The 25,034-nt window shown below is 38.3% G+C and overlaps 1 protein-coding gene across 1 annotated transcript; it reads right to left on the reverse strand.

Annotated features, from left to right (window-relative positions):
* Window positions 1-2,220: 2,220 nt before the first annotated feature.
* Window positions 2,221-6,643, reverse strand: LOC143219532 (uncharacterized). Its single transcript, XM_076445471.1, has 2 exons — window positions 4,788-6,643; window positions 2,221-4,694 (listed from the first exon to the last, which is right to left on the reverse strand). The coding sequence occupies exons 1-2, from the start codon at window positions 5,320-5,322 to the stop codon at window positions 2,968-2,970; spliced, it is 2,262 nt and encodes a 753-aa protein (XP_076301586.1). The 5' UTR covers window positions 5,323-6,643; the 3' UTR covers window positions 2,221-2,967.
* Window positions 6,644-25,034: the final 18,391 nt, after the last annotated feature.

Consider the following 25,034-nt stretch of genomic DNA (forward strand, 5'->3'; position numbering starts at 1 on the left):
GAACGACTGTCCGGAGGAACTGTCCGGAGGAACAACCCGGCCTAGGTAGGGAGATCACGACGACAGTCGTGATCTAACTCTACTCCTGTCCATTCTGCCTGCGTCCTACGCCACTTACAGGTTCAGGTAGCACTCTCACGGTCACACGCTCTAAATTCACGGGCACCGTTGCATTACCATCGCGCACTGTATCCTGAGGCACCGTAGCTTACGCGTCCGAAAGGCAGCGAGTATAATTTATTTGTCCGCAACCGACTCGTCTCAGTTATTTCGCCCGCACCGACTCCGTTCCTCGCGTCGTCACTCCACTTGTCGTTTAGAACCCTGGGTCGGCGAGCTGTTCAACACCAAGGAGCCCGAACGCGAGGAAGCCGAACGACGACGAAACACACCTGTTTCAACATAATATGACAGTAATTACTCTGTCCAACAAAATCAATCTTTTTTCATGTTCTACAATTACTGTTGGGTGTATCCTATAGAGTTTTTTGCGCTGATTCCGAATCTGCCCTTAATTTTTCTCCTAGATGCACAGTTTTTGAGAAACATGACTTTAAGATAAGAAACGTATTTTTCAACGTTAAACAAATATTGTGATGTTATTATAAAAGATATTGAATTGTTCTTTACAGCAAAAGATTCGGTAGACTTTCGCGAATCCAGTGATACCCAATACTAATATATTATGATTCTTTAAACATGATTAAACAATCATTAAAGACGGAGATACACCACTTTTGCACAAATTTTTGAGAATATTTTTCAATTTATCTGAAAAAATAAGGGTCCAGGGGAAAATCAAACTATATTACGCGATAGAGCAGACTTTTATCTTGAGAAACCGCCCTACGAAGTTTGCAATGTCGACGTTTTTTCGAACCAGAAAGCAAAATATCTTCGCTCGACATGAGTTGCCGCCAGCGCAGTGGTGTTCACCACTAGAACGGTCTGGATAAGGTCGTTCTATGGGTTACGGCCAGTTACGGCGCGGCGAACGCCCGCGCCAGTGGTGAGCGCCACTGAAAGTGTCGTTCAGTGTCGTTGCGGTGCCGATCCGTCAGTAGTGTACGGAAAAGACCACCACCGCGGTGCCTTTTTGACCGCGCGGTCCGTTGCAAGTAGCTGCCGTGACGGTATAGTCTGCAAAGACCTTTAACGGTGATCGTTGTTTCCCGTTGGAGAACGTCTCCGGTCAAACCCTAGCGGGCCCGATGGAGAATCTTACCGATCAGCCTCCGACATATATGTGTATTATTTATATACGTGAAAGTTTCATTAAAGAATAAGTAATAATTAAAAAAGATTTTATATTGGTATTACATTGTGAGGACGCTCGGGCCTTTGAATTGTGCCGGCAACTGCAACTCTCCGAGCCGAGATCAGATTACTACAGTGGAGGGGATATTTTTTTGTGTTTATCCTGCACGGCCTTTTTGTGTTTATAGAGGATTTACTGTATATAGATCGTTCGACGATCGCGTGATATATCTGTAGCAACAGTTGACGAGTGGTCGCATCATGCTGACGCATACGCACTACACGGACGTGCACGTATACATAGGGTGTTTACCTACAGGTGGGAGAAAATTTAAGGGATGGTTCTCGACGATAATATAAGACGAAAATGAAGAATAAAAAAATTGCGATTTCGGCTTCGTTATTTAGTTATTAACAATTAAAAATCCGCCTAAAATGCTGCAACACTTCTAACAAAAGTATACGTTGCGTACGTCACACAGGCGCGCGACAGCCTCGTATCAAGTGACAAACGCATGCATACCTTGGTTCTCATTTGGGGCCCCAGCGAGGTGAAAATGTTTAAAAAATCGTTGGACGGCATTGAACCTACCTACTCGTTAAAATCCACAAGGGCATTTCTAATATCCGCCCTATGGAATTATCGAGTCGAAGGGGTCAATGCCCTTTCACTTTTATATTCTTCTCACACATATCCACAAATCCTTATCCTGCACTGTAATTGTTCATAAAACCGTACTTAATATACTGGAATAAACGCTCTAGCACTATTTACAATATCATACACACGCACTACGAGTTTACAGAGAGTACAAGTCTACTGAGGGGAATGAGGAGAATGTAAAGAACTGGTAATCCTTTAATGTTGAAACACTGCACTTTATTGAACTTGGTTTACGTCGCGAGACTCGCTCACAGAAGGAACGGACATCTTGAGGTCGTGTGTGATTTCTGCGAACGGAAATTTTCAACGCGTGCGGGAAGAATCGTCCGTACAAGCTAGTATCTGTATGCACACTGATTCAAGACAGCTGATGTGGTCAATGCACACACATGAGATATTTCGCTGTCACAGATAGAATGAGAAAGAATCACGAAATTCGTGAAAACAGGATAGACAATGTATTGGTATAGCAACGCGCGATGTTTGGGCGGTAGTTTGCTGTAGATCTTCATTTGTTTTATCGATCTGGCATCGACCTCATCATCTCTTTTGAATCAGTGTGCATACTAGAGTGGTCCAAAGCTATACCTGTGAAAATTTTTTATCGAGATACAAAGCACCGCACCCCCCAGAATTGTTCCTTTAGATGAGAAAAAAATTTGTGCAATGTTTGAGATCGACCGAAAAAAAGGATCACGTGCCTCAAAGCGACTGAAAATTTTGAAAATTGTGAAATTCTTCTCAACTATGGAACATGGCATCGTTGGATTTGTCTTTTTTTCTGAATAGGAATATGGAAAAATTATATGACTTCCTTCAAATAATAATAACAATGACCTTGAAATTTCAAAAATATGATTTCCAAAAAATTTTTTATTTTGCCATTATATTTACCTTATTGAACAATGCAAATTTCTCCTCTGACATTTTTTCGTACAATCACAAGTAACAGAGATATTTAAATATCTACATCAAAATGTAGCATATTTTGACCGATGGTGTTATATGTAATGTAAGTATATAAATGTAAGTTATATATGATATATTTACATATTTTTCGCCAAGGTAGTTTTATTTATATCAGAATATTGCTGACGGTAATCATTTACAATTTGTAGTATCATCTGTTTTTCTTCCTCACTACGCGCTAAAATTTGGTTATAGTCCCGCATTAACTTAACAGCTCTTTCTGCTTTATCGTTAACCACTGGTAAAGCTTTAACGATATCTAAACCTATTTTATAAGATGGTTCATCTTGCCAAACTATAGGATCTTTTTCTAAAAATTCTGCCGATATGCCGAATCTACTAAAAAACTTCCGACTTTCGTCTGTTATAAAATATGAAATATCCTTCTCCATATGGTCGGTTACATTACTTGGTAGGACAAACTTTTTATAATAATCACCGCCGCCACTACTAGTGGTATTTAACGCCTCCACCATTCGTTTCTTTGTTTCTATGGAAATGTCATTATCGAAGAACGATAACGCAGCATTTTCTGGTGTCAAATACCACAAGTGTCTCAAAAATTTTTCTAACGCTACATGACTAATGTCTTTATCTATTTTCTTATATTTATATAAGGATTTAATAAAAGTAAAGTCCTGCTGCGGAGCCTTCGTCGGGAGAAGAGCTTCTACCCATGCTTTTAAATATAAATTTGCAATAAATAAACATATATCGCGAATTCCATTTGTCTCCGCTTCGCTTAATTCGAATTCTTCGCGAAACAAAAATATTTTTATACAATAAATGCCCTTCGCCATCCACCGAGCATGATGGAAAGCTCCGGGTGCTCGAAAACGGTACTCTGAAGTATTACCTAAAAATACTAGCACAAGTTCAATAAATTCGCGATAGTCTTCCTGTGGATGATGCATTTCCAGAGTCTGTTTCGCAAAATTTATTAGCTGTGGTATATTTTCTAATTTTTGATTGACAAATCGATCTTCTACCCCACAGTGGAAGTTTAATTTATTTATATTGGGCCACGCTTGCTGGAAGCGTTTAAAAATCGGCACGTTTGGACCCGTAGACTGGGACATCTTGTTCTCAAAAACCGCTCTTAAAACTATTTCGTACATATGGTGTCTGCACGGAAGATATAGCAAGTACCGTCCGATTACGTGCTCTAAAATTACACACGCACCTTGCAAGTGACCCATATTAGATGCTGTCGTATCACATGAAAGTGCTTGCACTTTGTTGCATATGTCCCACTCCTTGAGTAGATCATGGACAGCAAGAGCTTGATCTCTTCCAGTAGAAGTCGGGATTATCGGAACCCCAAGTAAGTGTTCACGCCCTCTGCAAGTTATAACGACAGGCAACCTTTCCACCTTTTCTTTGCCGACTAGAGCAGGTAACATTTTACCATCCCAATGTACAGTAACTGCATCAATTTCATGTTGGGAAAAAGCTGCACGTAGCATTTGACTGTGTTTCTTGCGCAACTCTGTTCGATAACGACGAATCGATGATCGACTTATGGTCAAATCATTAATGTCGTGACCAAGAGCTTGAGAAATTGCTACAATTATACGGGCAGCATCGCGGTCACTAACTTTACATGCATCAAGTGTTGACATAAACTTTAGCGTAATAACCTGTTTTGAACCGCGTTTTCGTTTAGGTTTGCTCGGACCAAGTTCTGTTGCATCGCAATCGCTCGCATTGGACTCCAGCGCAGGATCCTCATCCTCATCCTCAGTACATTGCCGATTTTCTTCGACGTCGTCGGGTGATGCAATTGATGCAAAGTTGATTGTTTCTTCTGATTGTAAAAAAATGTGAATAATATGAGTATAGAGAAATAGATTTCGACAATTTTACTTTAAAACAAATAATTTCTGGATAAACGTACCTTGCATAGCTGCTTGCGTTTTAACTCGACGTGCTTCTTCTTTTGCTTGACGAAGCGCTTGTCTCTGTTCTTTTGCGTAAAGAACTCGATCTCCTCCAATCATCGATCCTGGTCGTCCTTTTTTTCTTTGGTTCAGAAGAAATTGTTTATCTTCATCGATCGTGATCAATTCTAAAGCATCAACATGTGCGATATCGAAAAGATCATCTAATTGATCAAGAAACTGTTGTTCCTTGTTATCTTGTAGCTGCGATCGTCGTGTAGAATTCTTTTGTAACAGCCTCCACTTCTGGTATAAGGACTCCAATTTCTCGATGCGGTGATGGCTTTGCCTGAATGGAATTTTTGCCTTCTCCCACAACACTTCCACTTCTTTCACAACAAGATATGAGCTACATCGAAGGTTCAATTTCACTTTCCGTAAATTGTAAAACAAAACTCTTAAAACTTGCCCTATCGATGGCAACTTAGCGCCTACAATTTGACTTTCGTCATGTTCTAATAAGAACAGTTTTCCGTGATTTCTACTCTCCATTGGACTTCTGTGCACTGTTCGGTGGTTAAATCAGCTATGACTGATGATCCGTTTTCGGACGGGCTTTTATACAATTTTGTCTGGGTCTGGAAAGGGCCTAATAGTCGTGAAGGAGCGCGGACCTTGGAGAGTGCCCCTCGTGTCGCGAAGCGATGTAGCGTCTCTGATTGGCTCGCCCTTGTGTCAGCAAAACAGGGGTAGACTAACGGGAAATTGTCCTGGAGGGTGCACGACGCACGTGTACTAAACTTCCCTCGTACCTGACCGTCGTGGGTCCAGTGTTCAGTACGGAGAGTTGTAAACGGGTCCGCTGCCCAGGTACGGAACTGTACCTGGTTTCTGCCTTACGAAAGTCGTTTGCAGCTCATATTTTGCAAACCAAAGCCAGTTGACATAAAATTGTGGTAGCAGAAATAGTTTTACTTAATAATTTTACTTAACAGTTGACAAAAGTACTTCGTAATGCAAAGTACAAGTTGATTTTGTTTATTGTTCAATGCCAATGAAGCTAAACTGTCACTTTAGGCTTCTTAAAGTCTTGTTTCAGTACAGGTATAAATAAAATGTAATACATGGAAATGTTTAAATATCTCTGTTATTTGTGATGGTACGAAAAAATGTCAGAGGAGAAATTTGCATTGTTCAATAAGGTAAATATAATGGCAAAATAAAAAAATTTTTTGGAAATCATATTTTTGAAATTTCAAGGTCATTGTTATTATTATTTAAAGGAAGTCATATAATTTTTCCATATTCCTATTCAGAAAAAAAAGACAAATCCAACGATGTGCCATGTTCCATAGTTGAGGTGAATTTCACAATTTTCAAAATTTTCAGTCGCTTTGAGGCACGTGATCCTTTTTTTCGATCGATCTCAAACTTTGCACAAATTTTTTTCTCACCTAAAGGAACAATTATGGGGGGTGCGGTGCATTTAATTCGTTGGTCAAAAAATATGGACCACCCTAGTGCATACGGATGCTAGCTTGTACGGACGATTCTTCTCGCACGCGTTGAAGATTTCCGTTCGCAGAAATAACATACGACCTCAAGATGTCCGTTCCGTCTGTGAGCGAGTCTCGCGACGTAAATAAAGTTCAATAAAGTGCAGTGTTTCAACATTAAAGGATTACCAGTTCTTTACATTCACCTCATTTCCCTCAGTCAACTTGGACTCTCCGTAAACTCGTAGTGCGTGTGTATGATATTGTAAATACTGCTAGAGCGTTTATTCCAGTATATTAAGTACGGTGTTAAGAACAATTATAGTGCAGGATAAGGATTTGTGGATGTGTGAGAAGAATTTAAAAGTGAAAGGGCATGACCCCTTCTACTCGATAATTCCATAGGGCGGATATTAGAAATGCCCTTGTGGATTTTAAAGAGTAGGTAGGTTCAATGTCGTCCAACGATTTTTTAAACATTTCCACCTCGCTGGGGCCCCAAATGAGAACCAAGGTATGCATACGTTTGTCACTTGATACGAGACTGTCGCGCGCCTGTGTGACGTACGCAACGTATACTTTTGTTAGAAGTGTTGCAGCATTTTAGGCGGATTTTTAATTGTTAATAACTAAATAACGAAGCCGAAATCGAAATTTTTTTATTCTTCATTTTCGTCTCATATTATCGTCGAGAACCACCCCTTAAATTTTCTCCCACCTGTAGGTAAACACCCTGTATAGGCAAAATTTAATGTAGTAGTAGCTGCAGTTTTTCGCAAGTATCTCAAGAGCTAAGGCTGAGCGGCGCGGCGCGGCGTTTACATGTATAGGAAAAAGTTGTTCAGAATGTTGAGTTTTACAACATATTAAGAAATCATAAAAATCGGTGAGGTGGAACCTTTTATGTTCAATTACCATTTTTTTTCAAGTTATTCCATAATCAAAACCATTCAAATTGTGTTATAAACGTTCGTCATGTAATGACAAATCAGTGAGATGTTTAAGTGGTCCCCTTTAGCTAAGACACCCTGTATATTCGAATAGATTTTCAAAATCTCGAAAAATAATTCTGGCCGTCATTTCTGAGAGACGCAGCACTCAAATCGTTAATTTACAATGAAACATTGTATCTCATTAGCGCTTAGACGGATTCATGACTAATTATTGATTCGTTGCAAGGAGTTCCGAAACACCTGTTTCCGAGAGATGCTGGATCTACAACAAAACCGTCTCGACGTTATGCAGGCCGCGTCTCTGCGTTTCGTTTGGCCAGCCGCTAACGAACTATGAATTTGCGGGGCGGAAAACAAAAAAAAATGGGGGGAGGGAACACAGCGACGGTGACTCGGTTAATCCAGTTTTTCTGTGAAAAGTGCGGGCGCAGCTCGATGAATTATTCACCGTCCGCTATTTGTCCGATCCTCTTGGGGAAGTGAACGTACCGCCCGGGGGGGAAACGGTCGAAACGAGAGTGAGGAGAGAGAGAGAGATAGCGAGGGAGAGAGTGAGAGAAAGAGAGAGAAAGAGATCGTTCGTCTCCGCGGAAAATCGTCGGGCTGGAAACGAGCGGGACAGAGGCAGAGCCGATGACGCGCGAACGATACGTCAACAACCATCCGGCCGTTAATGAGAACGCGAACGGACGTGTGCCTCACACGCAAACATCACGTAGCGAAGGCGCACGCTTCCATGGTGGACGCGTCCGCATCGAGGACACGCCGGTTTACCCTGAGCACAATCTGACGACCTGCATTAATCGTTGTCGTCAATCAGAGGAGGCAGGCCCCGGCCGATAGAATGCGATTAATCTCGATCAGCTCGTGTACCGTGAACGAGCGGTACCGAAGCGTCGCGCGACAGTTAGAGGGGGAACGTACAATTGAGTCGGTTTCGGGAACAGTCTCGGCCCCGGACGGCCTGCCACTGGCGTAAACACGGTATCGCTCGTCGAGAAAGTTGAAATGAGCTGCATCTTATCAAATGGAACTAGTGTTCCACTAATTGGATACCGGGGCACCAGACAGTGTTTTCCCGTGTTGGTAGTTCAATGAGATTCTCCGCACTTCAATGAAAACGCAAGTTAGACGAAATTGTCCTGGTTTCATAATCGTAATAGTATAAAGAGCATGACGCTTGTCTCCAGCAAGTTTTGAGCGTACTGCACCGCATGCTCCGGAAATGTTACTTCAATTTAGAAGAGTGCAAAAGAAGTTAGTGCAATAACCTTCAGTAGAACAGAACCTAACTTACGGTCACCATTGTTACGCAAGGGGCATTCATGCGCTGGAGAAGCAGTATGTCGTCACCGCGAGATGTTGTTACAAGATGCTGTCATCTCTAGGTCAAATATGAATATCGGAACGAAGACTCGAGCCAATGATATAGGGTCTCCAGGGGCTTCCTGCTACATAGACGGTGTTAGCATGTTCTACAAGCGAAACAAAAAGATTATTCAGACATAAATTTGTAAATACTACTAATTAACAGGTCTTTATTTTGAATACAGAATCACGACAAGCTAATTTAATTTAAGCTAATTTAATCCAGTAGAGAAGGCGTCAAGTTGCAAAACAACCGTTAATAAAGCTAGTTAGTTAGATGCTGCATTCTCCAAAGGAGAAAACATTAACACAACAAGAGAAAGAGCCCCTTCTTTGTTTCTTTTGCCCCCCCCCTCCTCCTCCCACAGCACCCTTCCCCCTGAATCTGTTACTGTGGCAATTAGGAGATGGGTGATATGTGCTTGCTGCACCAACTAAGGTGGAGTGGGGCAAGTCCGTCTACGGGGCAAGTCCGTTAATTGGTTATTTTTATTATAATATGAACGAAATTTCTCTAGTTTGTATTTATTAATGTAGTATAAATTAGTACGAATTATTCTACATAGATGTCGCCCAAGAATAAATGTGTTTTCGTCGCTTAAATCAACCAATACCAAACAGTCACGTGCGAGGTACACGTACAACTTTAAGGTTACCCTGAACGTGCAATAGTTTACAAGTTATTAATATATTCTGTGTTGTTATTTTAGGTGTCACGTCCGGTGGTTCAGCCATCGATAATAATTGATATAATCAATCATGTATAACATACACTTTTTGAATTTCTTTTTATGCTTGCTCTTAATAATGTTGTACGAGAAATTAAATATTAAATACTATTGTTGATAATTAATATTGAACTGTCGTATATTATATCATATTGCGAGCGGCAGAATCAATAGAATTAAGGAAAATCTATAAGATATACAGGGTGTCCCAAGACCCCTTCGACTCCGGGAAATGGGAGGTTCCTTAGGTCATTTGAAGCAACATTTTCCTTTGCACCAACGTCAGCCGGGGCTTTGTTTAGGAGTTATTAACGAAAAACACGGACCAATCAGAGCGCGACCTAGACGCGCGATGGCACGTTCAGCCCGGCGCGCCGGGAGACGAGCGTGGTGTAACGCCGCGATGCCGTAACGAACAAGAGTTTCTCGAGATCATGTGAATCCTCCCCGATTTGGATGAGCTTTGGATATGTTGTCAAGACCATGATTCTGAACAACATTTCCCTTTACAGTTTTTGTCGACCGGCTTTAGTTTACGCGATAAATATAAAAACTTTTAATTGTAAATCGATCGATTGTACTATCTTTTACCCGATTTCGATGAGCTTTGGATATGTTGTCCAGACCATGATTCTGAACAACATTTCCTTTAGACTTTTTGCCGGTCGCGGAAGAACTTTACTTGTCAATTCATATGGTTGGATCTTTTTACCCGACTTACGGCAACGTTACCCGAACGAGAGAAGAAGCAGAAACTGATTGTATTGAAAACTCACTTATTCAGCCGTAAATTGATTTGCTGCTTCGAAATGTGTGTCGCTGGGTCACTCGGTGACGAACTGTACAGATGTCTTCAGGTATACGACAGTACCGAAAGCTAAGGGACGTACGGCCAGGTCGACGAACTGCACAGCCGGTGGTAGAAGGCCTAAGGGATGCGCGGTCAAGTCGACGATCCAGAATTTCAGTTTCACTTTCGAATCGATAAATAATTCGTATGTTTATTTCACACAGATGCCTTGAAATTTTTCCACACTCACAATCACTGTTCACATTTGTGAACACATAGTTATGCACTAATAATAATTGCTTAAACTAATTAAACGATTATTTAATCTAATCACTAGACTGCGGATCTTTATGTAAAATGAAAGTTGGCTGCCGCTATTACAAGGGACAGGAGCCAGACAGATATTTGATTCTTACTGTGATCATTTTAAGAAGTTGAAAATAATACATTGGTGTTCTGAAATTACTTTAATCTCTCTAGTGTCTTAAAATGCACCTACTCATGTTTGCTACAAATGCATGAAATTCGCAGTCTAGTGATTGCATTACCTGATTGTTGTGATTTGTGCAGCAGGACAAGGGATATGGCAATTATTATTAGTGCATAACTATGTGTTGACAAATGTGAACAGTGATTGTGAGTGTGGAAAAATTTCAAGGCATCTGTGTGAAATAAACATACGAATTATTTATCGATTCGAAAGTGAAACTGAAATTCTGGATCGTCGACTTGACCGCGCATCCCTTAGGCCTTTTACCACCGGCTGTGCAGTTCGTCGACCTGGCCGTACGTTCCTTAGCTTTCGGTACTGTCGTATACCTGAAGACATCTGTGCAGTTCGTCACCGAGTGACCCAGTGACACACATTTCGAAGCAGCAAATGGATTTACAGCTGAATAAGTGAGGTTTTAATACAATCAGTTTCTGCTTTTTCCCTCGTTCGGGTAAAGTTGCCGTAAGTCGGGTAAAGAGATCCACCCATATGAATGGACAAGTAAAGTTTTTCCGACCGACAAAAACTGTAAAGGGTAATGTTGTTCAGAATCATGGTCTTGACAACATATCCAAAGCTCATCGAAATCGGGTAGAAGATAGTACTATCGATCGATTTACAATTACAACTTATCTCGTAAACTAAAGCCGGCCGACAAAAACTGTAAAGGGAAATGTTGTTCAGAATGATGGTCTTGACAACATATCCAAAGCTCATCCAAATCGGGGAGGATTCACATAATCTCGAGAAACTCTTGTTCGTTACGGCATCGCGGCGTTACACCACGCTCGTCTCCCGGCGCGCCGGGCTGAACGTGCCATCGCGCGTCTAGGTCGCGCTCTGATTGGTCCGTGTTTTTCGTTAATAACTCCTAAACAAAGCCCCGGCTGACATTGGTGCAAAGGAAAATGTTGCTTCAAATGACCTAAGGAACCTCCCATTTCCCGGAGTCGAAGGGGTCTTGGGACACCCTGTATTTCGCAGCTGATTATATGGAATTGTTAACTCATGTGATTTATTTTAAGCCTAAACTCGACTTGAATTTGGAATATCGTTGAATAAATTAAGAACACAGCGAAATGTATTTTGTTAAATAAAAAGCGATGATTTGAAATATAAATTGCGAGCGAATATCCGTTGAAAACTGTTCATCGCTGAAGAATGTGAAGATAAATACTTCGAAATGAATAAGAGATTGATAAATAATAAGCTGGTGACTAATTACCTGGCAGGATGTGTAGGGCAACATGGTCTATCCAAGAGAACGATAAAAGGGAATCAAAGACTCTTCATCCGGTCAAGAGGTATTAGTTCATAGGAAAACTGATTTCAAAAAACGCTTGAAGATGCACTCATCCCATAGACATTAGGCTCAGAACAATGGATCGACTAATCTATAAAAGAAATTCAATCCAGTCTATGCTCAAATTCAGTTCAGTCTACATATGTTCAAATTCAGTCCAGTCGTCATCGTCAAAGTTTTAAGTCAACCAATTTTACAAAAAAATCGAGCCAGTCAGTTTGTTCAAGTGAAGATAAAGTTACAAGGCGTGTACACCCGCCGGATTTTACATCATCTCAATATCGACTTTGTTGCCGAAACGATTGTTGCCGATACGGTAAATAGTAACAGTTTATAATAAGATCACAATAACTCTGATGCTTACAATATACTTTTGTTAATTTTTATTTTTACTCAAACCAAAACTTCAAATCATTTTTAAAGAGTTAAAAATTCCATTTTTAAAGAGTTAAAAATTCCACGATCAAAGTCACTTAGAATTTAAGAAATCCTCAATCTCCCGAACCGAAGCCGGTGAATGCAGGTAGGTTCAAAACTGAACAAATCTTCAATTTAAATCTATCAATTAAACTATACAATCTATAATACGTCCACCTTAGGACGTAACATAGGTAAGTACTACACCGTTTTTATTGTATTTTTTAAAATTTATTGACAAAAACACTAAGATGATCTTGCCTCGTAATTATTACTACACGGGGCTAGTCCGTACTATCATGGTGGGGTAAATCCGTACTGAGTACTGTATGGATAACTATAAAACTAAACAATATATTTAATGCAATAAAAAGCATTTTGTAGCAGGCTTGATAATAATTCTTTTCTTGCCCTGTAGCACTTGAAACAAGGTTTGAAAGCATTTCTAACTCTCAGAGACGGACTTGCCCCACTTTCGGGGCAAGTGCGTCCTAGTTGACACTTTGTACAATATCCTATCAAAATGATAATTTTCAAGCAAAATTAGAATCCTACAAAATACTAATTCATCAGTAATAACTGTGGCAAAAGTTTGATACCAAGAACGTTAAGTTTTTACATACTAGACTGAAAAGGTTTAAAGTCCAACTTTTCAAAAACTAGGGCGGATTTACCCCACTCCACCTGACATCATAATTAAGATACAAACATTTCAAATATCCCTTGATCTACTAACACAGTTTTCATTCGATATAAGATTCGCAACAAGAAAATCTCTAACCCCTCTTCTTCTTTTGAAGTTCCCCGCTCGGCACAGCTTAGTGGCGGAACGAGTGGGTGTCACATTCCATCCTTTTACATCGAAACACATCGCTGCTTGGCCGAACACTTTATGGTCTGCCGGAAAAATTTATGGGACCTACAAACTCTCAGCTCACTCGAGAAGCCGTCCCAACAGTCCCAAGCCATCTACTTATATTGAAAGAGAACTGTAGTACAATTATTATAGCATAACTTACTGTTTTTGTTTCTCTGAATATGAAAGAATGAACCACAGTGAATTCAGTTTTAAGAAGCACGTATAAAAACATTCTACAATAGTTAACTGGTGAAATCGGAGGACCCACATACAAACTTTCTAAATTCCTACCTAGCATTATATCTAAAATTATTGGTAACACATCAGTCCATACTATAGACAGCTGGAAATTAGTTAAAGAACTCAGAACCATTCAGGTTCCTGAAGATTCACAACTGGTATCATTCACCAATGTTCCTGTAGATTTGGCAATGCAAGCGTAACACTCACGTTGGGAAGAGTTAAAAGAACACACCATAATACAAAGAGATGAATTTCTCAAATCAGTTAAATTTGTACTACAAGCAAATGTCTTTTGTTTCAACAATACATATTACACAAACAAGTATTTGGTACTGTAATGGGCTCTCCCATTCCCCCTGTCATTGCCAATCTAGTAATGGAAGAACCGGAAAAAGTTTCCATTTCTAAATTACCGTTTGAACTTACATTTTATAAAAGATATGTAGATGATATTCTTACTTGTTGCAAACCTGATCAAGTAAGAACATTGGTTGACACTTTTAACAATTTTCACAACAGACTACAGTTCACACATGAAATTGAAATGGATTCAAGTCTTAACTTCCTTGATGTCAGTATTATTAGAGTACAAAACTAGATGGTCTGGCAGATACGTAAATTTTTATTCTTTCCATCCGTTACAACATAAGATAGGTCTTGTCAAAGTCTTATTGATCGTGCCATCCTTTTAGCAAATCCTGAATTCAGATCAAACAATCTGCCACTCATTAGGAATGTACTTACATATAATGGATACCCTGAAAATCTTGTTTCTAACATCATCAAAGAACGAGTATTTGATCTATACCATCCTCCCTTCGTCGAAAAGCGAAAAGAAGAAAGGTTCAGAGCAAAAGGTCCAATAAATTGGAAGAATACAGTGGTTATCCCATGTGTAAACAACATTTCTAATGACATTAGAAGAATTTTCAGGAAGGTTAGCATACACACTATCGATAACATACCATTTAATTTGAAAAATTGATTTCCACCAATTAAAGATAAAATACCTATGTTGAAAAGTTGTAATGTAAATAGTATATGCAACCTTGCAAGCATTGTAACCATGAATACATTGGACAAACATCTAGACACCTAGACACACGTATCACTCAGCATAAACGCGATATAATATTCTTGTCTCCAACACAACACACCGCTTTGACGAAGCATTCACTTGAGTTTGACCATACATTTCACTTCGACAATACCAAAGTAATAGACAGAGAACATAACCTACAAAAAAGGTTACTACTGGACACGATTCACATGATTAAACAACATAGCGTAAATCTTAGGTACGAAACGCCTACGATTCATGATTATACTACCCATTTAAATTACAACCTGTTCTCTTGTATATAAATAGAAAATACATTCTTTCTGCTGGTCTTACATCACGAATGTCGATTTTTAAAGCTACCAACTGTGGTTAGTATAATAGCATTTGTTGAATACCGTTGGACGTTTTCAAATTTACCGCCATATATTGATTTAAGAACGGCCGATCCATATGTTCAGAATAGTGTGTCTATATGTTCAGTTTTCAGTGTTTTCAATTTTTGGGCTGTGTTCAAACGGTCAGTTTGACCGCAGTACGTTCTAAACCAGCAGCGTGTACAAATCAGTTTTTCAATGCTCAATTTACATAACTAAAGTTATTATAGCAAGTACGTGGTAATATCCTTTTTGCTCAATTTCAATTCACCTATTCTACTTACTGTATTATATATATATATTGTCTTGTAGACGCAAATTTTTCCTTTGAAAAAGGTTCAAAACTGAACCGAAACGTTAGGAAAGAAGAAAAGTTTATTGCAAGATTGCTAGATTTACTAAGTGATCGAAACGGTAGCGCCGAAAGCATCGTTAAATTAAATAACTCGTGAAATGTTTGTTAAAGAAAAGAACAATGCTTAGCAACACGAGTCGCTAAGGAAAATACTTTGGTCAGTATAATATGTGATGTATAACCATATTAGGGGTGTGCGAGATCACGGTCGAGACGGGGATTTCTCGCGGGATCGGGACGGAATCCCGAGTCTTTCGGAATCCCGAAAATTCTGGGGAATCCCGGATATTCTCGGGAATCCCGAATCTTCACGGGATCCCGTATATTTTCGGGAATCCCGAAAATTCTCGGTATCTCGGATATTTTCGGGAATCTCGCACACCCCTAATAACCATTCTTGAAAGTATCAATATCTTATACCGGTCTCTTTTGTATTAACTCAGTTATGAACTCCGTTCATTTATATCGGTGTCAGGCCGAGTAGCGGATGGGCGCGAAAGGAGTGAAATCGCTTCTAGCGCGTGAAACCGCTGACGAAATGGAATGTTTTATTAGGCGCGTGTCTAGCACTTGACGCCGGCGTGGCATCGGGTCTAGACGGATCGTCGAATTTCCCTGACAGTCTGTACCGGATGAAAAGCTGATTAAGATCGATTCGGCAAAATTATCCCTGTAATCCGTTCCTGGCGAGCGGATTAAAGGGATCGTATCCAAATAGGATTTCGGGTGGCAGGAACGAAAGTGATCCCGGTTCCGCGGCCAGGTTCGAGTGTCCTTCGTGTCGTATTATCATCCCCACGAAAGCACGATCTAAGGGGGAGGGGCATTTGTCATATTTCCCGGGGAGCTAGTGAGAAAACGAGACGTCGCGTCGCGCCGTGCCGCCATGCCAGTGGGTCGGTGGGTGCATATAAAAAGGAATTAATTTCGCGGCGTGCTCGCCGCTGTGAATTCTCAAGCGACTGGAAAAGAAGAATTCCACAAAGAGCACGCTGGAGATCGTCTAATGAGGGAACGTGTTCAAAAATCCTCGTCTGCAACTCATTGTAAAATCGAATTACGCGAACGGCCGACGGAGGAAGATGAATATTAGCCGGCCCTGCCCCCGGGGACCTTAATTAAGCCGGCCATTAAAATTAAACCACCGCATCGCGGTCCAGGAATTTTTAACAACCGCCTATCCAGGAACTGTGCCACGGGATCTTATTGTTATAAGAGTGGTCGATGGTTGCCTCTGACACCAGCGAAATAATCTCTGTCGTGACAAGACAATCTACAGTCGGGGACAAAATTCAGTGACTACCATTTAAAAACTAATACCTTTTCTAGAATTGGACCAAACCAGGGAGAGGTGGGCATTATTTGGCGAAACAAATATTTCAAATACTATTTAATATTTTAGATTTTATTTTGCTTAAAGAAAATAGTATTTTAAATAAGATATACAATTTCGAAAACAGAATATTTTTATTTTAACGATCTGTGTGAACCTCAAAATAAAATATTTCTATTTCAACAATTTGATCCCCAAAATAAAATATTTCTATCTTAACAATCACACAGAAACACAAAATAAAATATCTTACTTTTTGCATTGTTATAATACTCTGAGATAAACATAACCATACAGTCTATCTTATCGTTAAGAAACGATTTACACCTATAAATGTATTGAATTCGAACCATTATTTTCAGCAATAATACTTAAAATTGAAATTGAAAATAAAGAGAAAATAAAAATATTTCTAATATTCTTCAAACAAAATAGTATTTTCAAAAAATTTACTGCCTCAAATAAATTATTTTATTTTCAAAAATTACTGCATCAAATAAAATATTTTATTTTCAAAAATTACTGCATCAAATAAAATATTTTATTTCCGAAGTTGTACACATACCTTAAAATAAAACAAAAATTAGTTTTTTCAGTTCAACTTACACTGATTGCCCTTCGAATAATTTTGTCTAGGCATTTGATGGTCAACATAAGTATAGTCGTCGATTATTGTTTAGGTTGAAAAATATCGACCTAATTGTTTTATAAATTTAAAGTTTTGATAGTAACGAATTTCTCGATGTACTCGAGTGTACTTGATTGGACTCGCCCTGATTGGTTTGTGAAACCTTCATATACAAAGTGATACATTTTAATTTATAAATACAATTGCTTAAAATGTAGATTACCTGTGGAACGATGAATATATTAAAATTGCCGAAATCTTAGCAACATGAGAACCTATAAGGATTACAATAAAAAATCTTAGTAGAGAAGATTCGACATTATTAACTGCTGAAGGTGCTCTTAAATTCTTATTTAAAACTTTAGAAAAACTAAATGCTGAATTGAGTAATGAGTTTCTTGTTGTTATGTAAAAAGAAATATTTAAAAGAAGAGATAAGATTATTGTATCCCTTATAAAATCAACGCGCGCGGCAGCGTGCGCACCAAGTCCCCCTCCCGCCACCTCTAAGCTGCCGAGTAGTTATTCTCGTACGATAGTTTTGCGCTTTTTTGCCATATTGCCAACGCCACTGCCGCTCTCCCTGGTAACCAAGGTCAACCAAAATTTTTATTTGAGCTAGATATAACATCAACTAACTCTCATGTAAAAAGCAACTCTCTACCTAGCCTGGAACCTGAGATAAAAATACCCCAAAAACGCATAATTCTTGGAATATACAGGGTGTTTACCTACAGGTGGGAGAAAATTTAAGGGGTGGTTCTCGACGATAATATAAGACGAAAAAAAAGAATAAAAAAATTGCGATTTCATCAGCTGTCTTGAATCAGTGTGCATACGGATGCTAGCTTGTACAGACGATTCTTCTCGCACGCGTTGAAGATTTCCGTTCGCAGAAATCACACACGACCTCAAGATGTCCGTTCCGTCTGTGAGCGAGTCTCTCGACGTAAATCAAGTTCAATAAAGTGCAGTGTTTCAACATTAAAGGATTACCAGTTCTTTACATTCTCCTCATTCCCCTCAGTAAACTTGTACTCTCTGTAAACTCGTAGTGCGTGTGTATGATATTGTAAACAGTGCTAGAGCGTTTATTCCAGTATATTAAGTACGGTGTTATGAACAATTATAGTGCAGGATAAGGATTTGTGGATATGTGTGAGAAGAATTTAAAAGTGAAAGGGCATTGACCCCTTCTACTCGATAATTCCATAGGGCGGATATTAGAAATGCCCTTGTGGATTTTAACGAGTAGGTAGGTTCAATGTCGTCAAACGATTTTTTAAACATTTTCACCTCGCTGGGGCCCCAAATGAGAACCAAGGTATGCATACGTTTGTCACTTGATACGAGACTGTCGCGCGCTTGTGTGACGTACGCAACGTATACTTTTGTTAGAAGTGTTGCAGCATTTAATAACTAAATAAAGAAGCCGAAATCTCAATGTTTTTATTCTTCATTTTCGTCTTATATTATCGTCGAGAACCACCCCTTAAATTTTCTCCCACCTGTAGGTAAACAGTATATAGGATGATGATCATGTTAATTATAAACTTGAAATTTTGGAATCAGGTGTCTTTTATATCCAAACCAACAGGAAAAATCGAAAATCCCGAAAAAAATACCACCTACGTCATGTGGTTGGGCATACCCAAAGGCTTTGGGTTAAAGCCTTTCGAAAATTTCGTTATTTTTGCGATAGGACGCACCGTTCCCGAGATACAGCCAGTTTTTAATTAAAAAATTTTTTTTTTCGAAAAATCAGAAGACCACATACGTCATGTGATTGGCCATACCGTATATGCTTCGCGTAAGGTCTGTCGAAAATTTCGTTATTTTTGCGATAGGACGCACCGTTTCCGGGATACAGCCACGTACGTGTTTTAAGTGAGATGCATCATGCTATTTTCTGCAAATTAACTTCCGTCTATGAATCCTCCGAATATCTGGCCATTTCTTACAAAAATAACATGATATCCAAACCAAAACACTTCGTGTAAAGGTTGACCAAGTTCCCCGGCCCATCCACTTCAGTGATATGAAGGATGGACCAAGTTCCTCTCGCCTATCACAGTTGTGATATGATGGATGGATCAAGTTCCTCTTCCCTATAAGGGCTGTGATATCGGGAAGGACCAATTCCCACAGGCCAATATTGTTGTACTTACCTAATTCAAATTTTACAACCTAGGGAACTTGGCGTCTGCGCTGGCACTACTATTTTGGCTTGCATGAGAAAAATTTACATCCAAGGAATTATGCCTTCCTACGTTACGTCCTACCTTACGATGTCGGATACGGCGCAGAAGGATACGATTCTGCAGGAGACGAAGCAACGGCAGATTTAAAAAATTTCATAAGATTTTTGCTTGAGCACTTGGGAATCCGGATATAAATTTTTCTCATGCAAGTCAAAATAGTGGTGCCAGCGCAGACGCCAAGTTCCCTAGGTTGTAAAGTTTGAATTAGGTAAGTACAACAATCATTGGCCTCTGGGAATTGGTCCTTCCCGATATCACAGCCCTTATAGGGAAGAGGAACTTGATCCATCCATCATACCACAACTGTGATAGGCGAGAGGAACTTGGTCCATCCTTCATATCACTGAAGTGGATGGGCCGGGGAACTTGGTCAACCTTTACACGAAGTGTTTTGGTTTGGATATCTGCATAATCCAGAATCTTTGCAAAAAAATTCAGGAGATACATTTTTCTATTTAACATCCAAGGCAGATATGTATAAAATGGCAAAACAAATTCGAAGCAGGCTTCTCGGAAAATATAACAATGATAATGATTCTTATGAAAATAGTAAAAAACTTTCAGATTCTCAGAATGAGGAACTATCACTGGAAAACCAGTTAGAATTAGAAATTGCAGATAGCCTTAAAGAATTTAGCGTCAAGAGTTTAGCGTCAGAAGAAAATAAATTCCGGACTCTAACAAAGGAATTCCAGATTTTTCAGTTCACTGGGAAAAGGACACCCAATCTGCAGCAACTTTTGGATGTTCTACATGCAATAAAGCCAACATCCACACAAAATGAAAGAAATTTTTCTACGGCTATAGATTTTGTTACAAAAAAAGAAGTAGATTGTCTGATTCTAAATGTAGAATCTAATGAGACGCATTATGCTTCTTAAGAAGTCATTTCAAAACAAAAGCGTAATGTTTCACTTTATAAAAGTTTGGTTGTTAAATAAATAAATTTATCGGTTATATTAAGCGTCTATTTTTTTTCCTTGTTTTTAAAGTTGTTTACATATTGGACAGGAATAAACATTGAGTTAAAGTTATTTGCGCTTTCGATAAATATTATCACCGATATTCCATACATCATAAGTGTTCCAATATTTTTTCATTTTGTTAAAAATTCTCGAGAATTCTCGAAAAATATAGCCGTATTTCTCATTTCTCGATAAATGAAAAACGTTGAGAAATCAGGAACACTAAGGACAACCTCTACAAGTGTGATGTTTATTTAATGACAAATTGAATGGCATTGATTTTCTCTTGACGATAAAATGGGAACGAATCTGAAAATTGACCCGACATTTTTAGATTTCGTTTCCTTGAAGTTTGATTTCGGAAATTGTTAGTAGGTTTCAGTGTAGGGAATAAAGGAAGTAGTGTAGACTAATAGTAGAAGGAATATAATAGAAGGTGCTTCGATTAAATTCTACGACTATCACAAGAGATTTTATCTCTGTCTTAGGATTTAACAAATGCTTGTTACCGTTCCATTAATTTAATATTAGAGGGATATTTATTTATTATACTCTGTTCGACGTGCACCGTGCATATTCTGCTTACGGTGATCAATCTTAATGAGGCCTGCTACTTCCGTGAAATTTGAAGCTAGACTTATCTTATTTCACTAAGGTCGACTGCGAGACCCGCGCGCATCACACAAAGCGTAACAGGGAATAAAAAAGGCTACGTAGACTAATGAGAGAGCCAACGTTTTACTGTCATTTGCATTTCAAATCAAATCAGGAAAACGAACCTGACAGGAATCTTGGTTTGCTCAGACTGCGGTCGACTACAGAGCTATACCCTCTTATTTGGATTTTAACAGTCTTGGCATGAAAAGAAAAAGAACAGGACATTTTTCTTTTAGTTCCATTAAACAGAAAAACTGTATATACCATATAGTATCATTATGCTCAATTATAAAAACCAAAAACTCATCTCTTCCCAATAATAGTCAAGGTTAATATGCAAAAGGAACACCTTGTGCAATTATGCATTCACATCCACGTACACTCCGCGACAAAACTATAAGACACCTGCGATTTTAGCTAATATTTTATTAATACTAATTTTTTCGTAAAAGTTTTCGTTATTAATCCAAAGAATCAACTAAAGTACATACATTTCCATAGCGGCAATGTTGTTGAATTAGATTGAAAAAAGTTTCATTAAAGTTTCTAATTTTTGATAAAATAAGGTGTGACGAAACTATAAGACAATGTATATTTTACGTAAGAAAAAGTCGGTGGAAGTTAATGAAAAATATTTTTTTCTATTTAGTAGTAATGTGTTGTGCCACCTTTATTTTTTTATAGTTTCAATACCACCATCGATACGTCGTGGTATCGATTTATATAAATTTTTTGTTTGATCTTGACTTAATTTGGCCCATTTTCTTCAATGCGAACTTTTAACTCTTTTACCGACAAAAACAGCACGTGCTAAAATTCCTCAGATGTTTTCTATTATATTTAAATCTGGAGACCTCGCAGGCCATGGTCAAATTTGTATATTACGGTCTTTCAAAATATTATTTTACACGTTTCGCTGTATGCACAGCGGCATTATCGTGTTCAAAAATATAATTTTTACATGCAATAGTGCTTGCTTGTAGCGTTAATTGTTCTTCTAATATTTCTATATATTTAATTGCAATCATGCTGGTGTTAATATATTTTACACCGGTTCTCCCGTGGTACCCTATTGAGGCCCATACCATGATGCCACCTCCGCCCATTGGCCTCCTTTACAAATACAATTCGTCCTTCCGCAAATCATGAAAACAATATGAAATTTTTCATTTGAAAAAATAACTTTTCTCCATTTTTTTCCACTGGAGATGTCTCTTCGCAAAATCTTCCCTGGCTGCTTTGTGTCGATTCGTAAGTGGCGGTTTTTTCTGCAATTTTCGTCTTTTTAGATGCTTGGTCCGTTTAATTATCCGTTGCACATTACGAATATTTGTGTGAACGCCAGCTCGGGCTGCAATTTGCCGTGCTGTCAAGCTGGAATTCGACGCTACCCTCAGAATGGCTCGTCGTTGTCGCTCGGTTGTCGCTTTTGGACGTCCACCAGGATGCTTTTCTTCCATAATTCTCTCTACTTTTTAAATAATTGAGCACGGCACATCGACTTCGCCCAGCCATTCTCGAAATCTCTGAAATAGAAGTATTCTTTTCTTTTAAATTTACGATCACTCTTATTTCACTGTCTGTCAGCTTTTTCCACGCGGTATTGTAGTTATCATATATTATGTAAATGTTTAATTTTAAGTACACAATTACTTCTAACACTGTGACTGCGATTAGAGTATAAGATCGACTGACGAAAAGCTACTGCCTTATAGTTTTGTCGCGACGAGAATAGCATGTTTACATACATTTCCCAAGTTCTTAGAACTGTAGAATATACTTCTATATAATGTAAACAATAACACCATGAATGAGGGAAGACAAAACATAGAATTTTCATCGAATTTCGCACATGTCTTATAGTTTTGTCGCGGAGTGTATGTATGTTCGTTACGCGTGTGGTATCCTGAAAATTGTATGAATTCTTACTCTTCGAAAGATCCTTTTTATGTAATTTGAGATGTTCTCAACACAAGGTATAACAACGGTATTTTTCCAATTGATTGGACCAGTTCTTTTAAATCTATCTTCCTTTCGTTTTCCAACCAAAAGATGATGATATAATTCAAAAATACGTTCCTTGACGATGTTTGACGTAAAATTTTCTGAGTAACCGTTGTGTTTTAATACATTTTTTATTAACAGCAAATTGTTGGGTCGAAATTCCCTCATCAGAGAGTAAGATATCTCTATCTATCAAACCTTTGATTAAGCCCACTTTATGTTGCAAAGGGTGAAACGAGTAGAAGTTTACATATCTACCCTACCAGCTAGTTTTATGAAACCAATTTGTCTTTAACCTATTTTCTGTTCTAAAGACACTCACGTCGAGAAAGCTTAGTTAGACTTGAATTGCTTTCCATTTCATATGTGAATTGTAATCTTCAGTAATCTACAGTTGGATACATTTAACAGCTTTCATGAAAGAAAATAATAATAAATATATATTTAATGTAATGTAATAAATATAATAACTAGAGGGTTATTGTTGCTCGCTCGCTTCGCTCGCTCGCGAGTAGGGTTGTTTTTGCTCGCGGGTAGGACTGCTCTTGCGTGAGTGTTAGTGGTACGCATGGCTAGTAGGGCCTGCAGCTATTAATGTTTTTTATTTGGTGTGTGACTCTCCAAGAGCCACACAAAGAACTTCCCGATTCGTTAGTTGCAGTATATTATTAACATTATTTTTAGTACGTTTTAATAAGATTATACGTTTTGACGGAAATTCAATAGTTTTCTACTTATCAAAATGTTTGCTATATGGCGTCGCATCAAACCAACATCGTAGGCTCGTTGCTCGCTTCGTTCCTTGTTATAGCGTACTAATGTTGCAAAATAAATTGTCTTAATTAGTTTTTTGAAAACGATACAACTCCTCATTATCCGGGTTTGCAGTATTGATCTTGGTTTTCTTCGATACTGTTAATTTAAATTGTCCCAAAATATATAAACCGCGCTCAATTTTGAAACTCTGCTCAGCGCTGCATACAACATTTGTAAAGTTCGCCTTTCTGATTTTTTAAAATCCAAACATACTCTCTCGTATGTTTGTCCCTGACTTTTATGAATCGTAATCGCTTCAGCAGGAACCACTGGAAATTGACTACGTGTGATTTGATATTTTTCCTCACTCAACATATTTACTTGATTCGATATTTTTATTATTGGTGTTAAATTTTGATCAATATTTGCATTTTCCATATAATCACGATAACGTGTTCTTACTTTCACTCCTACTCGGGCCAATTGAAAATCTAACCACAATATAGACGGAATTTTAGTATTTTCTTGAAAAGTAATCAATTTTAATATTCCGCATGTGTGCTCCATTAACCAATCCGTTTTCAACATTAATGTTATTAATAATTATCATATAGTTTATATTAATTTTCAATTTAATCTCAGTTAATAATTCGTTTTGAACTGATTGTTTTTTTAAAGATTGTAATATAAATTTTTTTGTACTTTCATCGATATTCTTTGAAAATGTATTCTTGGAAGTAGAGATGATTAACTCACTCTTGCATTGGAATAATTTTCGATTATTGTAAGCGGAAACATTAGCATAAGGTACAAAAAAAAATTTTTTTTTAATTAAAAAAATTTATTTTTTAATTTTGAAAAAATGAAAAAAAAAAATTTTTGTGTAATTACGTTTGTTTCTTCGGAAGAAACTTTCCGTTCTCTCGTATAAATTGCATTGTTGAATGAACTTCTCTCGAAAAGAAATAAAAAAACTACTGGACCAAAATGGACCATAATCTAATCAGCTCTAAGTTACGACGGGGCACATCGATTGCATCATTCATCATTCTGATCGCGTTGTTACTTTTTCATAAAACGTTAACGAAAAATTTGATACCATAGAAACAGACATACGCACACACACACACACATACGCACACACACACGCGCACACACACACACACACACACACACACACACACGAACATTTTGCTGAAAATAGTCTAAAATGACTGC

This window comes from Lasioglossum baleicum, chromosome 2, assembly GCF_051020765.1.
Source record: "Lasioglossum baleicum chromosome 2, iyLasBale1, whole genome shotgun sequence".
NCBI classification, from domain to species: domain Eukaryota; kingdom Metazoa; phylum Arthropoda; class Insecta; order Hymenoptera; family Halictidae; genus Lasioglossum; species Lasioglossum baleicum.

Bases quoted from the DNA above. Each gene is read 5' to 3' on its own strand.
- LOC143219532 (XM_076445471.1), bottom strand. From the start codon at position 5,322: ATGGAGAGTAGAAATCACGGAAAACTGTTCTTATTAGAACATGACGAA. The intron at 4,695-4,787 runs GTACGTTTATCC...TACAATCAGAAG, and splicing joins AACGCAAGCAGCTATGCAAG to AAACAATCAACTTTGCATCA.